At 34.5% G+C, this 15,312-nt stretch overlaps 1 protein-coding gene across 27 annotated transcripts in view; it reads right to left on the bottom strand.

Moving 5' to 3' along the window:
- FIP1L1 (factor interacting with PAPOLA and CPSF1) overlaps nt 1-15,312 on the bottom strand; it is a 74,449-nt gene that overhangs the window by 15,251 nt on the left and 43,886 nt on the right. For 14 of the 27 annotated variants that reach the window (XM_035714909.2, XM_025435732.3, XM_025435737.3 and 11 more), the window contains 3 exons: nt 4,971-4,997; nt 2,888-2,942; nt 1,428-1,483 (listed from right to left, as the gene is read on the bottom strand). In XM_035714909.2, coding sequence (XP_035570802.1) covers nt 1,428-1,483; nt 2,888-2,942; nt 4,971-4,997 — 138 coding nt within the window. The remainder of the gene's footprint in view (nt 1-1,427; nt 1,484-2,887; nt 2,943-4,970; nt 4,998-15,312) is intronic. The other 13 variants (XM_025435733.3, XM_035714912.2, XM_035714902.2 and 10 more) reach the window with 1 other exon arrangement.

The following is a 15,312-nucleotide window of genomic DNA, read 5'->3' as shown; positions in this document are numbered from 1 at the left end:
ATGGCTGACCAAAGCTGGGAGGCAGAGGGGGGAAGAAGATGTGAGGGCTTGGAAATTTGCACAGTAACAGATGTAGATGGTACATGAATGAATATATATATAGAAGAACAAAAACAGTAGTATGTCACTGGTGGGGAAAAGAGAGTGGCAACATGTAAGCAAAATACGCATCTATCAGAGGAAGAGGGTAACAGATGGTATCTACAGTTATATAAATCAAGAAACAGGGTAATAGCTTATGTATGCATGCCATGCAGACCATCAGAAGAACTAAAAATCATCAAAAATGCTCTCTCTGCAGTTGATATTTCTACAAAGATTACTTAAAAAAAAAAGATTTTATTTATTTATTCACAAGAGACACACAGAAAGAGGCAGAGACATAGGCAGAGAGAAAAACAGGCTCCTTGCCAGGAGCCCAATGCAGGACTCCATCCCAGGACCCCGGGACCACGATTTGAGCCAAGGGCAGACTGCTCAACTGCTGAGCCACCCAGGCATCCCCAAAGATTACTTTTTATCTAGGTCTTACTTTACAAGCATAATCTTAATATACATAGCAGTATTTGAGGATACATTACAAAATTTTAAAATAAATTAACAAAGGTAAAACAGAATTACCAACAAAGCCAAAGATGTATCTATTACCTTTATTCCAAGGTTTTGATTAGGATGAAGAAAACTCGTAACTTTCTTCTCATTAATTTCTGCAATATGCTTTATAATCGTTATCACTAAAGAATTCCTTTATTTAAAAAAAAAAATGCTTCTCCCTGAGAGAGGAGTTGGGTTTGGTAAAGAAAACTCTTGCTTATTGATTAAAAATTTGCACATACTACTTTGAAAAAAAGCTAAATGCTTAACTAATATTTTAAAAAATGAAATCTTCAGACACCTGGGTGGCTCAGTTAAGTGTCTGCAAACTTATGTTTAGTTTACTGTAGCCTTAAAACCTAGTACAATGCAAAGCATTTTTAAAATGAATGATCAAGAGATCTAAGCAGAAACAAGTATTAGAAATCCTTAGAATGGATTATGTTGTCAAGAGTGAATAGGAAAAGAGGACAATGATCTAGAAGAAAAAACAGCAAGGGAGAAAAAGAACAAGGTTAGTTGGATGCCCTGAGTTAAGAAACAAAAAGATTGAGAACAAAGACTGAGACAACTTGCCGACAAATCTTAAATTCTTTTAGGAAAGGGCAAAGTACAAATATCCCTCTTGTATCACCATTTGTTAATTTTTAAAAGTATATTTGATAAAAGAAAATTATTAAGTAATCCAGAATGTAAGACCTAGTTATTCCATTACTTAATATTTTTAAATTGCTCTGTAAGATAGTATTTTACACCAGGGAAGTATGTTTTCATCGCTTTAAAATTACTTAAGTACTGGTTCAAACTGAATCTGGGCAACTGAAAATGCTTACCATTGCCATATGGAAAAGCACGTGCAGAACGACTATCGTAACCAGAGGAATGTCCACTGTTGAAGAAAAATGTATTTTTATTATGTGTTGCAAGTAAGTTCTAAGTTTTAATAATTTGGTACAAATGCAAAATATCAAGGCAGAATTATGACTTTCATTTAACCATCATATAATGATAAATCTTAATTCTGTAATTTTATTTTTTGATATAAAAAAACAGGCTTTTAATCTCAATATATATTAAACCTAATACCCACTTGTAAAGAAAACCATAGCTTGCCAGTACTATTTAATGTGAATAATCCAATAAATTCAGCTTGAATCCCAAGATAACAGAAACCTTGAGGCTAAAAAAGTACTTGGGAATTCACTAAAATTTAGTCTTAAAAAAATAGGTTTTAAGGATTCAGAAATTCAGCCCCACTGACAGAATAAACAATAATACTTTTTAACATTCTGATTGAGAAAAACATATATTTAACAAAGACTTAATACAATTAAATCCTTCTATTTTCCCAATTAAGATTGTTCTGAGCTTTATCATTTTTTTGAAAATTTTGCATGATTTGATGCTACTGATATAAAGTTCTCACAATTTTTCTAATATAATTTGGGTCACTTTTCAGAAATACATTATTTTCATGGAGTCTACTTGCTACTTAAGAGGAAACAGTAATAGCTACCATTTTTTAGTGATTTCTATGTGCCAAGAATTGTGCTGATGTGTTATATTCACTAGCTGCTTTCATCTTCTTAACTCTATCAACCCCACTTAGTAAAAGGAAACTGAGTCTCAAAGAGATTATGGACCTTGCCTAGCAGCACGAAGCTACGGAATTCTGAAGTTAAAATTGAGCCAGGTCTGTGAGATTTCCAAAGCCTTATGTTGCTAAACACCATTCTGCCATCTACGAGGTAAATACTCTTTAGTACAGCATTCCAACTAACATAAACCAGAAATGCAGGACATAAAAAAGAAGGTTACTGTCATATAGAATGGATTCAATTTTCCTTTGAGGAAGTTGAGTTACAGCAGGGTCAAAAGGAATAAGGCAGCTTTTCTTTACTATGGTTCCTGATAATAACTGTCCTTACTTAATTCTAAAACAGACATGCATTATTCATTATTATCAGTCATCTACTTGGCTATCCCACAAAAATGACTAGAGCCAAGTTTTTACCAATCTAGGGGTTTCTTTAATCAGTGTATCCTAAATCAAAGCAAGACATTTCAAAAATACTGTCATTTGGTTTTCTCTGTCCTGTTTTGTTACAGAACTATATAGGTCCAACATATTATATAAAAGTAACTGGTATAGTTCTAGACTCATGAATTTAAAAAGGCAGGTACTATTTAATGTCTACAAAATTAAATCTTTGAAGATATTACCAAGATAAGCATAGGACTTTTCTGTCACAAGTCTACCAATGATAGTTTTACCCTATCCATACTGATTTACCTTTCTATTGTTGGTATAAGAGATGGAGGTGGAGCGCCTGGTGGAGGAGGAAAACCTGAAACATTCAATCATAAGATAAAAAAAGTTAATAGAATGTACATTTAGTGTCAAGTGTGAAACAAAGTTGCTGCGTATCACTAAATTTCTCTGGGGACATAACGTGCTTCTCTATGTTATAATGGACAGAAAAAAAATGGAGCTTAAACTTACAAATAGATTTTTTGAATAATAAAACTTTAAATGAACAGTCTGGTCTAATACACAGAGCACAAACTGGGAGTCAGGACACCCGGTCTTATTTTCAGCACCACACACAGCCCATTTTGTGAGTATGAGAAAGTTAATCTCAATGCCTTACCTTATCCATATATAAAACAGTAGTAGTGTTGCCACCAGATATGTTATACTTGAAATACTTTTGAAGAAAAGCAAATAAAATAGCATTTACCTCTTTCAAAAAATGTTTTTATTTTAGATGTATAGAAATGTCCTTAAAATATATAATTTATAAATAAAATCTTACCAGTAAATATATAAATGCTTAAGGCTGAGAACATCTACCATAAAATATGTTTTAAACAGCACAACCCTAAAGAACTATTTTACAGAAGGGCATATAATATAGTTTTTGGATTAGTTTAGAGAGAAAATAATTTGCACCTTTATATCATGAGGTCTGTATTCTCAATAATTCACAATACCTAAATGAAATACCATAGAATATGGCTAAAAGGGACCTTAACAGTTAATCTACTCTGCACTTTCAAATTCAGATAGGCAATAAAGCATCCCAACAAAAGACTTTAAGATTCAACTTAAATACCTTATGATACCAATTCCTTATGATACCAATTCTTTCCAAGTTTTAACAACCCTCACTATTAGAAAATGAATTAAACTATATAATTTAAATCTTTCACACTACAATTCATATGCTGTTCTGAATGAGAACAAGAAGCAATCTATTATCATACCCTCTACATATTTGAAAACACTTCCACTAGGCCTCATTCTTTAGTATTCTATGTAAAAATGAATCCCAGTTCTCTTAACCTTCTCAAAGTCCATTTAAATCAATTTTTGGCCCTGCTACAAGTTGTTTCAAATTCACCATGCTTATCTTCACTACCCAGTTTCAAGACCTGTAACTCCTCTATTAAACATCTCAGAACTCTGCAGTTTAGCAATGACCACAATCCTATCCCATACAGCTTTTCAACCACATTTTCTTTTAAACTAGACACACCAATGATTCCTCTATGACTTTTCCTGACAGGCCTTTTTCAGACACATTGATACACAATGACTCACTATTCCACAAATAAATATGTATACTATCCTATGGTATCTAAACTCCACTATTTCTCTTTATCAAGGTCATCCTGAATTCAGAACCCACCCTTCCAAGCATGGTCATCTCTCTTTCTCTTTATATTCCTTGGCTCTGAATACTGAACTCAGTAACAAAAACACTTGCTATCATATTGCATCACATTCTAAAAATATTTAAAACCACAACACTAAAAAAGTGTAAAAAAAATAACCCTTGGTCGTGTATAAACTATTGATCACACCATTACAACAATCAACAATTTAACAATCACTCTTAAGAACAACCATCTGACCAGGTGTCAATCTATCTAATTGTATGGCTCAGAACGTATTTTTTCACGATACTGAGTTATGCCAGCACGGTAAAAAAAAACAAAAACCATGATAAAGTCAGGATAAATGATCTCTTCTCTTTGCAGCTGCTTTATCATATAAAAAAATTCAGTGTTCTTAAAAAATTCTTTTTCATAAAAATTTTATTTTATATCCCATACTGTTTTCTTCAACAAATTGATAAGGTGAGAATTTTCTCAGAATCTCTCTTGCTACAAAAATGGGTAAGACAGGTATAAGAAAACTAAGTATCTTAATCAAAACTGGAATGAAGCAAAGGCAGAGCTGAAAATAGGACCTTGAAATCCCAATAGCCTATTCCATAGTCTAACCACATCGACACTGCCCCTCCTGTAACTACAAGCTTGAAATTTCATGTTTATTAACAATGATGGAGAAAACATGAAAAAAGTTTTACCTGGAGGTGGTACAGTTATTGGAATACCTAAAAAACAAGTGATGAAATTTAATATAGTAATTGGATTTTATAACCTGTTATGTATTTATGCCATCACCAAAAAAAAAAAAAAAAACCTTTGAAATAAAACCCCTTGCGCCTCATTTTCCTGGCTTATTCACTCAAAAGAAACACTCTGTATTCTTGCAGAGGACCAACAATTCCAGCATAACATCCGACTTCCTGATGAAAACCCAGTCTAACAACTTGGTAACAAGTTTTCCCTACTAGGTGTAATCACAAACAAAGTTAGACATCAGTTTAAAAAGCACACTTGTGCATTTTTTTGTGCACAAATATCAAACTCCATGAAATTAACACTAAGTTTGATAGTCAACATCTGATCTTGTTATTTAATATTTTAATAGGGAAATTATCAATGGACTCTTTAATATCGCAGGTCATACAAGGTAACTGCTAAGACGATGAATATTCACTTTAGTAAAGCTTTGTGGGACGTTCAAATGTTGATTTAGGTTTTACTACTGTTGACAGGACTGGGGAAAGGCTATTATTTCCTTTGATTGTGGGACTAGAAAAGGGGGGTATAGCCAATTCATATATATATATATATATATATATATATATATACCCCCAGGGCACAGTAAGATAAATGTGAACAATTTACTTCTATTGGAGTCTGCAAATACTAATTTGAGTGACTCTCATTTATTTACATACATTATAAACTTTAAGAAATAAACTATGTATAAATAAACATTCTCAATTTACATTGGTCAAATGTGCCCTTATATCCTAATGTAAAACTTATGTGGCATACAAATTCTACTTTTTGTTTAAAGAAAAATGACATTTCTAAGTAGAAAAATAGAAAAAAAAATTTTTTTCATGAAAAATGTTATACCATAATAACTTCAACACAGAATGGTTTACTAAATCCTATCTTAAAAACTGCATCAAAATTAGCTCAAAAGATGAAAAAAAGTCAAGTTCATTAAATGCATGGGGAAAAATATTATAAACAATTACTTTTAAGTGTTTTCTTGTCAATAGAAACATCTGTTAATAATTTAAAATTTCTCTGCATGTTTTACCAGAACAAGAGGTTTATATAAAAAAGTCTTAAGGCAAACAGTGGCCTTAAAACAGAGAATGAAACACCTGATTTAACCACCCATTACAATAAGAGGATATGCTAAACTTACAAAACCAACAAGACTGAAAAAGATATGTAAAAGACATGTGAACCATTATGTTTCGAAAACCATTACACCTCCAAATGTCTACTAACTCAATCTACACTAAATGGCAATTCTCATCCATCCTGAAGTTACCTTGCTGCTTCCTAAATTACTAAACTAAAAGAATCCAGCAAACAATACAAGCTAGCAGAGTCCCAGACACCATACTAAATGGGAAAAGTAAGAAAGGCAGAGCATATTAAACGTTCTTAATATCTACTATTACCTAATTTTGTTCAGAACAGTAATTGAGTGATGAACAAATATTGAGGGCATATAATATAATGATTACTGGGTGTTATATAAGACTGAAGAATCACCAAACTGTATCTCTGAAACCAACAATACGTTATGTATTAACAGAATTTAAGTAAATTAAAAAAAAAGAACAGTAAAAAGTCTTTTAGAACACTGTTTAACTTCACTGTGTAATCTAGTTTTTACATTTAAATACATGATTTTGTGTGTGTGTGTGTGTGTGTGTGTGTGTGTACACAGTAGTCCCTCCTTAGCCATGCTTTCCACAGTTTCAGTTATCTGCAGTCAACCACATTCTGGAAGCAGTGATCCTCCTTCTGATGAAATGTCAGAAGGTCAACAGTAGCCTAATGCTATGTTTGTCACTGGGCCTATGCCATTCACCTCACTTCATCTCAGGACATAGGCATTTTATCAACTCACGTCATCACAAGAAAGGTGAGGACAGTACAACTAAGATATTTTAAGAGAGAGAGAGAGAGAAAAAAAAGAGATCACATTCAAATAGCTTTTATTGCAGTATAGTTATAAGTGTTTAATTTTATTACTGTTGTTAATCCCTTACTGTGCCAAATTTATAAATTAGGCTTTATCATAGGTTATGAATGAATGGGAGAAAAACGTAATATATATGGGTTCAATACTGTCTACCATTTCAGGTACTCATTGGGGGTCCTGGAACATAGCCCTTGCAGGTAAGGGCGGGGGATGGGAGGAGACTACTGTATAAGATAAAGAATTATATGAAATTCAGCAAACCACTCCGTGATCCTAATGAACTACTTAAATGAACTCATGAGCAACATGCAGCACTTTGGTTAAAGCTTACTACAGCTTACTAAAATAAAATGTAAATTCATGCAAAATAGCTAAGAAATTACTAGTCAGCCCCTCTCAAAATTTAGCCTTCAAAAACATCTAAGTTGTCAAATTTTCACAAGACATAAAGGACTTACAACCAAATTATTAAATATGCTATTAAGGTTGTTAAAATTACACTCTGCTTTTAATTTTAGTATCACTACAGTAGTATCATAGGACAGGTTTTTAAAAAATCAACTGGAAAGAATAAAGAAAAAAAATCTCATGCTATTCAAAGATCTCATTCCAGTAACTATCTACTCATCACAAAGTGAGCATGTGAACTAGAAAAGGCCCTTTGTGTGAGGTTTCCATTTCATGTAAGATATTTCAATGCAAATCTTTATTGGTAAATGTTCACTGAACCAGAACCACAAAGCTGATGAAATGCAATACAAATCAATTCCTCAGTATTATCAGATGTATTTTCAAAATACAACTACAAAAGTTTAGTACGTGATATAATGGTTCAACGTAATTATCAAATAAAAATCACTATTTAGTACTTGACTTTTGTTAACAAGAGAAACAGCATAAGGAAAGAGAAAATTGGTCTCAAAAACTCCTGTCCTCATCCTCAACACTCCCACCTTCCTGACCGACACACATGCTGCCTAACCAACAGAGTGGAATTACACAAGTATTGTGTTTTACTGTTTCCTTTATCTGTAAAATGAGTAGGAAAAAATGTTTATTTCCCTGGAAAGCTTGCCTAACAGTAATAAGAATAAAATGTCTAGTATTGTAGGCCAAAGCTTTTGGAAAAGTAATATTCAAGTTCTAGAACGACTGGATAGGTAGTGGTTTTGAAACTTCAGTGACCACCAGAATCACCTGGAGAGTTGATTAAAACACAGATTGCTGGGTCCCTCCTCTAGAATTTCTGATTCAGTAGGTCTGGAGTAGGGCCAGAGAATCTGCATTCCTAACAAGGATAGGCTGATGTTGCTGAGCAGAGATCATACTTTGAGAATCAATGAATGAGATCCTAAACTTCTCTATGGACTGTCAAATATACAAAAGTAAATTCCATTCCAAATTTTTATGAAACTAACAAAGCATGTAACACCCTAAAGTAAAATAATACAGCTGAATGACAGCCTACACTAACTACCTGGTATCCTCAAATGAAAGAGAATTAGATTTACGTTTTTCCTGTAATGCGTACTCTTCAATGGGAAGTATGGACCTGAAATCCTATCTGGGAACTGAAGGAATCTCAGAGGCAAAGCAGCAGAAAGGCAGTAGCCCTGTGATACTTACTGAAAGGAATTTAACTATATTTTTTAAACTCACACAAAATTAATAGAAGCTCTGCAAGTAACAACAACAACAACAACAAAAACTGTGGATGAACTCATTCTCAATGCAGCCCATCACTGTTTTTCTAAGGCAGAAAAGTTTATCTGCTAGGTAGCCTCTGACATAGCTTCTAATGATCCCTGACTCTGGTATTTATGCCTCTTTATACCTTTGGTATATATACCCTCCCCGAGTATGGACTGGATATAATGACTTATTTCTAACAAAATCCAGCAAAACGATGGGATGTCACTTCTGTGACTAGGTTACAAGACAGTAACTTCTATTTTGCTGGTATCCTCTACGGTTTTCTCAGCATGCATGCTTTCATGAAGCAAGCTGCCTTTGGGAGAGGAAGTGAATCTTGATTTCAACAGAGGTGAGTGATCTTGAAAAAGAACACTCCCTCAGTCCAGCCTTTAGGATGACCATCTCAAAGTCTGTGGCAGACTTTGAAGCAGAGGACCCACTAAGCTGTCCCCACATTCCTAACCCACAAAACCTATTCAATTAGTGAATGTATGTCGTTCTAAGCCACTACATTTTGGAGTGAGCTGTTACTCAGCAGCAGCTAACAAATACACCTAATAGCTACCTATCATTTCTCTATTATGTTCAAGTGAAAACAAAGAGCTTGACAGAATTATGCAAATTAGGCTTCCAAGTTCTCACCAGTAACTTTTGAATTTCATCAGCACTATTATGATACAAATAGATAACCTTGATCACTTTCTTTAATTCTCACTGATTTCTAGGACTAAGTAAATTCTGCACAAAGTAACTTGAATACCTAAAATCAAGGTTTATAAAAAATCTCTAAATGTTACCTTTACTACATGCTTTTCTGTGCATCAGTATTTTTTAAATTTTAACTACACACATACACATACATTGTCTAACATCTACCCTTTAAAAATAACATCCTATTGGAATTTTTTAAAATATAAAAAGCAAAAGGAAAAATGAGTTCAGTTCTCAAAAAATTCAAGAAATTCTTTTTTAAAGGTATTTCCAGAAAATATTTTTTTGGCAAACAGCATCAATTAATATGCAGATTTGCTGTGTAATACCAAAAATCTTACAGAACTACAAAAATTTGCTTAATAAATATATTCATAAAATAGCTTCTCAAAACTACTTCCTCAAAGGTGTGGATATTTACCCAGTATAGGCCAAGCTTTTGCCAAAGCAGCAGTTCTTAAACTGTTATGTGAAGATTCCAGGGGGGTCTCTAAGACCCTTTTAAGGAATCTGCAAGGCTAAAACTACTTTCATAAAAACATGAAGAGGGTAGCCCCGGTGGTCCAGTGGTTTAGCACCTGCCTTTGGCCCAGGGCATGATCCTGGGGACCCGGGATGGAGTTCTGCATCGGGCTCCTTATGGGGAGCCTGCTTCTCCCTCTGCCTGTGTGTCTCTGCCTCTCTCTCTCTCTGTGTCTGTCATGAATAAATGAATAAAATCTTAAAAAAAAATGAAGATACCAAGAAATCTAAATGTTATCAGCAGGATATTGATTTAATCAACTATTATATCACCATAAAATGCAGTACTATGTGACCATTAAAAATGAGGCAAACAGTAAAATGTCAGCTAACTGGATGTTTAAAAAAAAAAAAAACAAACTCGTTCCTGCTCTTTATAACCTCCATAATTTCTCTACCCACAAATATCTGTGTATGCACTTCAACATGAGAAATACTTAAAAAAAAAAAAAACTTTTAAAAGACACATTATTGGGGTGAATATATACAGAATGCCATGATTCATTTCAACATAGTTAACAAAACAGGCTTTTGGACAAAACTGCCTGCTGGTTCTATTCTAGCTATTGCTTAAATTCTTTACACCTCAGTTTCTCTTCTGCAAAATTAGAGTAATGTCTCTTTCAGATATGAAGAATCATATTGAGTTAATACATGAAATTTGCTCAGAATAGTACCTTAAATAGTAAATAAGCTTTTGATAAATATTAGCTACTATTAGCTATTACAGTGACCCTTAAAAAACAGGAGTTTGAATTGCACAGGTCCACTTAAACGTGGATTTTTTTTTTTTTATAGCATGGACCTACAAATGCATTTTCTCTTCTTTATGATATTAACATTTACTTTCCTCTAGATTACTTTATTGTAAGAATATAATATATAATACACATAACATTAAAAATATGTATTAAATGACTATTACAATCAACAATAGGCTATCAGTAGAAGTTTCTGGGTGGTCAAGTTAAATGTGGATTTTTGACTGCTTGGGGTATTGGTGCCCCTAACCCTGGTATTTTTCAAGTGTCAATTGAATTTCTACTAATACTCAGTGAAAGCATGAAACTGCACTAATATATTTCTGAAAAATTTAACACAATAGAACTATTGGGTGGTTCACTAGGTGATGAAAATAACGAATTTTCTGAAAATTAAGAAAAATGTTGAATAATCTATGTTTTCAAGCTACTGTTAGTAATGGTAACAGAAAACCACATTAAATACTTTTTCATTTAAAAAAGTTACTCCAAATGTCACATTAATTTGGGACCAAGGGTCTCTATATGTTTGCTGTATTCTCCAAGAAAAAACCTCCACTCTTCATACAAATCCTGGCAAATATTTTGTTCTGTAACGTTTCAACTGTGTCTGTAGATGTGTGTTTGAGGGGGGTAGGAGGCAGTACACCTCTCCTTGTCTGGTATTTGACAGTAAAAGTCCCCTGAATGCACGCAATCTCTATCACCTCATCATTGTCAAGGAGTAACTATCTACTTATGCAATGAGTCATGCCTGGAAACTTAGCTCTAAGAGTTGACCAGAACTTTTTTTCTCCAAACCAAGGCATTTGTGAGAGTGAATATTATTATTTATGCTGGGATAAAAGGTACAAAGTAGGGCCTATCCCAGGCACATCTGGATGTATCATTCTATTAGAGAAAAAATTCTTTTTATGAAAAGATCAACACTCCGAAACGTGGGTATAATACATCATTACAATATTGTATCATATACAGGCCTATAATCTTGAAAGAGTATGCATTTCAAAGTAAATGTTAACAAAGACAACATTAAAATCCGTTTAATTTCTCAAAGGATTTTTTTTCCTTTCTCCTTTTAGTATTTAGTATTTCCTTCTCCTTTAGTATTTCTCTAAGCAAAAAGAAAACCCAAGGTTTCTCTAAGAAAAATGGAGTACTTTTTAGGCAAACTTAAAAAAAGATTCCTGAGCCACAGCTTTCTTTCATTAGCTGCTTATGATTCTTAAGGTGATCCAAATTACAGTGAACTCTATAGAACATACTGTAATCATGTCCTTCTGTGGTAAATGGTAACTGAAGATGTGGCTTTAATCAAGGCCCCTACTCAGAGGGGAAGGATCTGTACACCCATACTGTTATGGGAAGCTAAGTACCCTATCTGACAAGTGTCTGTATGACTATACCAACTGTCAATCTGAAAAGCTCCTTGGTGTTATGTATACATAAATATGTTAACTCAATCAGATGTCTTATTTAGGTTATTTCAAGTATACAAAAGATCTCTGTGATTAGCACTGCTGGGAAACACTGATGGAAATACAGACTATGAAAAAAAAAAGACTATGTTCTCTCCCAACAACTCACAACATAGTAAAAACAAGGAATAATTCAGATACAATTTACAAATATCTGGTTTTAGTATGAACTAATTATCTCCCTGCCTCCAGCAAATATAACCGTTAGATACTACTTAAACCAGCATCAGAAATCCTCTGAATCAGTATCCTTAAGTGTTGATAGGACAGCATAGAAATTCTAAGAATAAGTAATCAAAGGAAATCTGGACAAGTATTTAAAATATAGAAAGCATGTGGTTGAAAATTAACATTACAGGCATACCTCATTTTACTGTACCCACTTTACTGTGCTCCATAGTTACTGTTTTTAAGAAATTGAAGGATTGTGGCAACACTACTTCAGTAAATCCAATGGAGTTATTTGCATTTTCTTTCTTTTTTTTTTTAAGATTTTATTTATTAATCATGAGAGACAGAGAGAGAGAGGCAGAGACACAATCAGAAGGAGAAGCAGGCCCCATGCAGGGAGCCCAATGAAGGACTCGATCCCGGGACCCTGGGATCACGCCCTGAGCCAAAGGCAGACCCAAAGCCACTGAGCCACCCAGGCGTCCCTGGAGTCATTTCCCAGCAGTGTTTACAGATTTCATGTCTTTGTGTCACATATAATTGTCAGAGTATTTCAAACTTTTTCATTATTTTATTATAATGATTTGTGATCATTGATCTTCTGATGTTACTGTTCAACTGCTTTGGGACACCACAAACTCTAATCCTATCTAAGATGGCAAACTATCAGTAAATGTTTGTGTGACTGCTTGACTAACCAACGACTGCCCTGTCTCTCTCCTCCTCTCCTGAGACAGAATAATGAAATTAGGCCAATTAATAACCCTCTAATGGCCTCTAAGTGTTCAAATGAAAGGAAGAGTCACACACCTCTCCCTTTAAATCAAAAGCTAGAAATTACTAAATTTAGTAAAGAAGGCATCCTAAAAGTCAACTGGCTGAAAGCCAGGCTCTTGAGCCATACAGACAAGTTGTGAATGCAAAGGAAAGTTCTTGAAGGAAATTAAAAGTGCTACTGCAGTGAACACAAAGCAAACTAGCCTTATTAAAAGTATGGAGAAAGTCTGAGTGGTCTGGATAGAAGATCAAAACAGCCACAATATTCCATTAAGCCAAAGGCTAATCCAGAGCAAGACCCTTATAACCCTCTTCAATTCAATGAAAGTTGACGAGATGGGGAAGCTAGAGAAAAAATGTCTGAAGCTATCAGAGGTTGGTTCATAAGGCTTAAGGGAAAAAGCCCTCTCCATAACATAACAGCTCAAGGTGAAGCAGCAAGTGCTGATGTAGAAGCTGCAGCAAGTTACCCAGAAGATCCAGCTAGGATAATTCATAAAGCTGCCTACACTGAACAACAGATTTTCGACGTTGACAAAACAGCCTCCTGTTGGAAGAAGATGCCATCGGGGACTTTCACAACTGAAAAGAAGTCAAGGCCTGGCTTCAAAGTTTCAAAGGACAGGCTGACTTTCTTGTTAGGGGCTAATGCAGCTGGTGACTTCAGGTTGAAGCTAATGCTAACCATTCTGAAAGTCTTAGGGCCCTTAAGAATTATGCTAAGTCCATGCTGCCTGTGATCTATAGTTGGAACAACAAAGCCTGGATGACAGCGTATCTGTTTACGACAATGGTTTACTCAGGATTTTAAGCCCACTGCTGAGACTACTGCTCAGAAAAAGAGATTCCTTTCAAAATATTACTGCCCATCGACAATGCTACTGGTTACCTAAGAGCTCTGGTGCAGAGACATACGAGGACATTAACGTTTCCATGCCTTATAACACAATACTCCTTCTCAGCCCATGGATCAAGGAGTCACTCTGACTTTCAAGTCTTCTTGAAGAAATACATTTCATCTCGTAAGACTACAGTGACACAGACAGTGATTCCTCTGACAGATCTGGGCAAAGACAACTGAAAATCTTCTGGAAGGGATTCATCATTCGAGATGCCATTAAGAACACTCGTGACTCATGAGCAAAGGTCCAAATAGCAACATTAACAGGAGTATGGATGAAGCTGATTCCAAAACTCACGGAGCACTTTGAGAGCTTCAAGACTTCAGTGGAGGAAAGAACTGCAGCTGTGGTGGGAATAACAAGAGAACTAGAAAGAGAAGTGGGGCCTGAAGATGGGACCGAATTGCTGCAATCTCATATAAAACATGAACGGATGGGGGGCTGCTTCTCATGGATGAGCAAAAAAAAAAAAAAAAAAAAAATTGGTTTCTTTACACAGAACCTACTCCTGGTGAAGATGCTGTGAAGACTGTTGAAATGACAACAACAGACCTAAAATAGGACCTAAACTTAGTAGATAAAGCAGCAGGCATCAGGGTTTGAGAGGACAGACTCCAATTTGGAGGGAAGTTTTACTGTGGGTAAGATGCTTTAAGACAGCATCACTGCTACAGAGAAATAGTTCATAATGGAAGAGTCAATGGATGTGGCAAGTTTCACTGTTGTCTTATCTTAAAAAACCGCCACAGCCACCCCAACCTTCAGCAATCATCACCCTGATCTATCAATCAATAGCCACCAACATCAAGACAAGACCCCAAGATCAGCAAAAAGATTATGACTCACTTAAAACACAGATGATGGTAAACATTTTTTAGCAACAAAGTATTTTTTAATTAAGGCAGGTACCTTATTTTTTAGACATAATGCTACTGCACACTTAACAGACTACAGCAGAGTATAAACATAACTTTTATATGCACCAAGAAACCAAAATTTCATTTGATTCTTTTTATTGCAGTGGTCTAGGACTGTAATATCTCCGAGGTAAGCCTGTAAATAAATAACTTAAACAAGAGAAAAATAATGAGTGTTACTCTACAGCATAATGTCATATAAATAATCTGAACATTATTAAGATACTATCCTTATAAACAGAGTTATATGGCAAAAAAAATGGAAAAGCTTGGTCATTTTGGAAAAAAGTATACTTCTAGATAATGCCAGTGTCTATAAGCAATATACTTTAGAGCTTCTAAATATTCTTATACCAAAAAGTATTTATTTTTTCACCATTTTTCATACTATCTCTCTCTCACTCACTTATA

Source organism: Canis lupus, chromosome 13 (genome assembly GCF_003254725.2).
Source record: "Canis lupus dingo isolate Sandy chromosome 13, ASM325472v2, whole genome shotgun sequence".
Taxonomy (NCBI): domain Eukaryota; kingdom Metazoa; phylum Chordata; class Mammalia; order Carnivora; family Canidae; genus Canis; species Canis lupus.
This window is presented reverse-complemented; position numbering and strand designations above follow the sequence as displayed.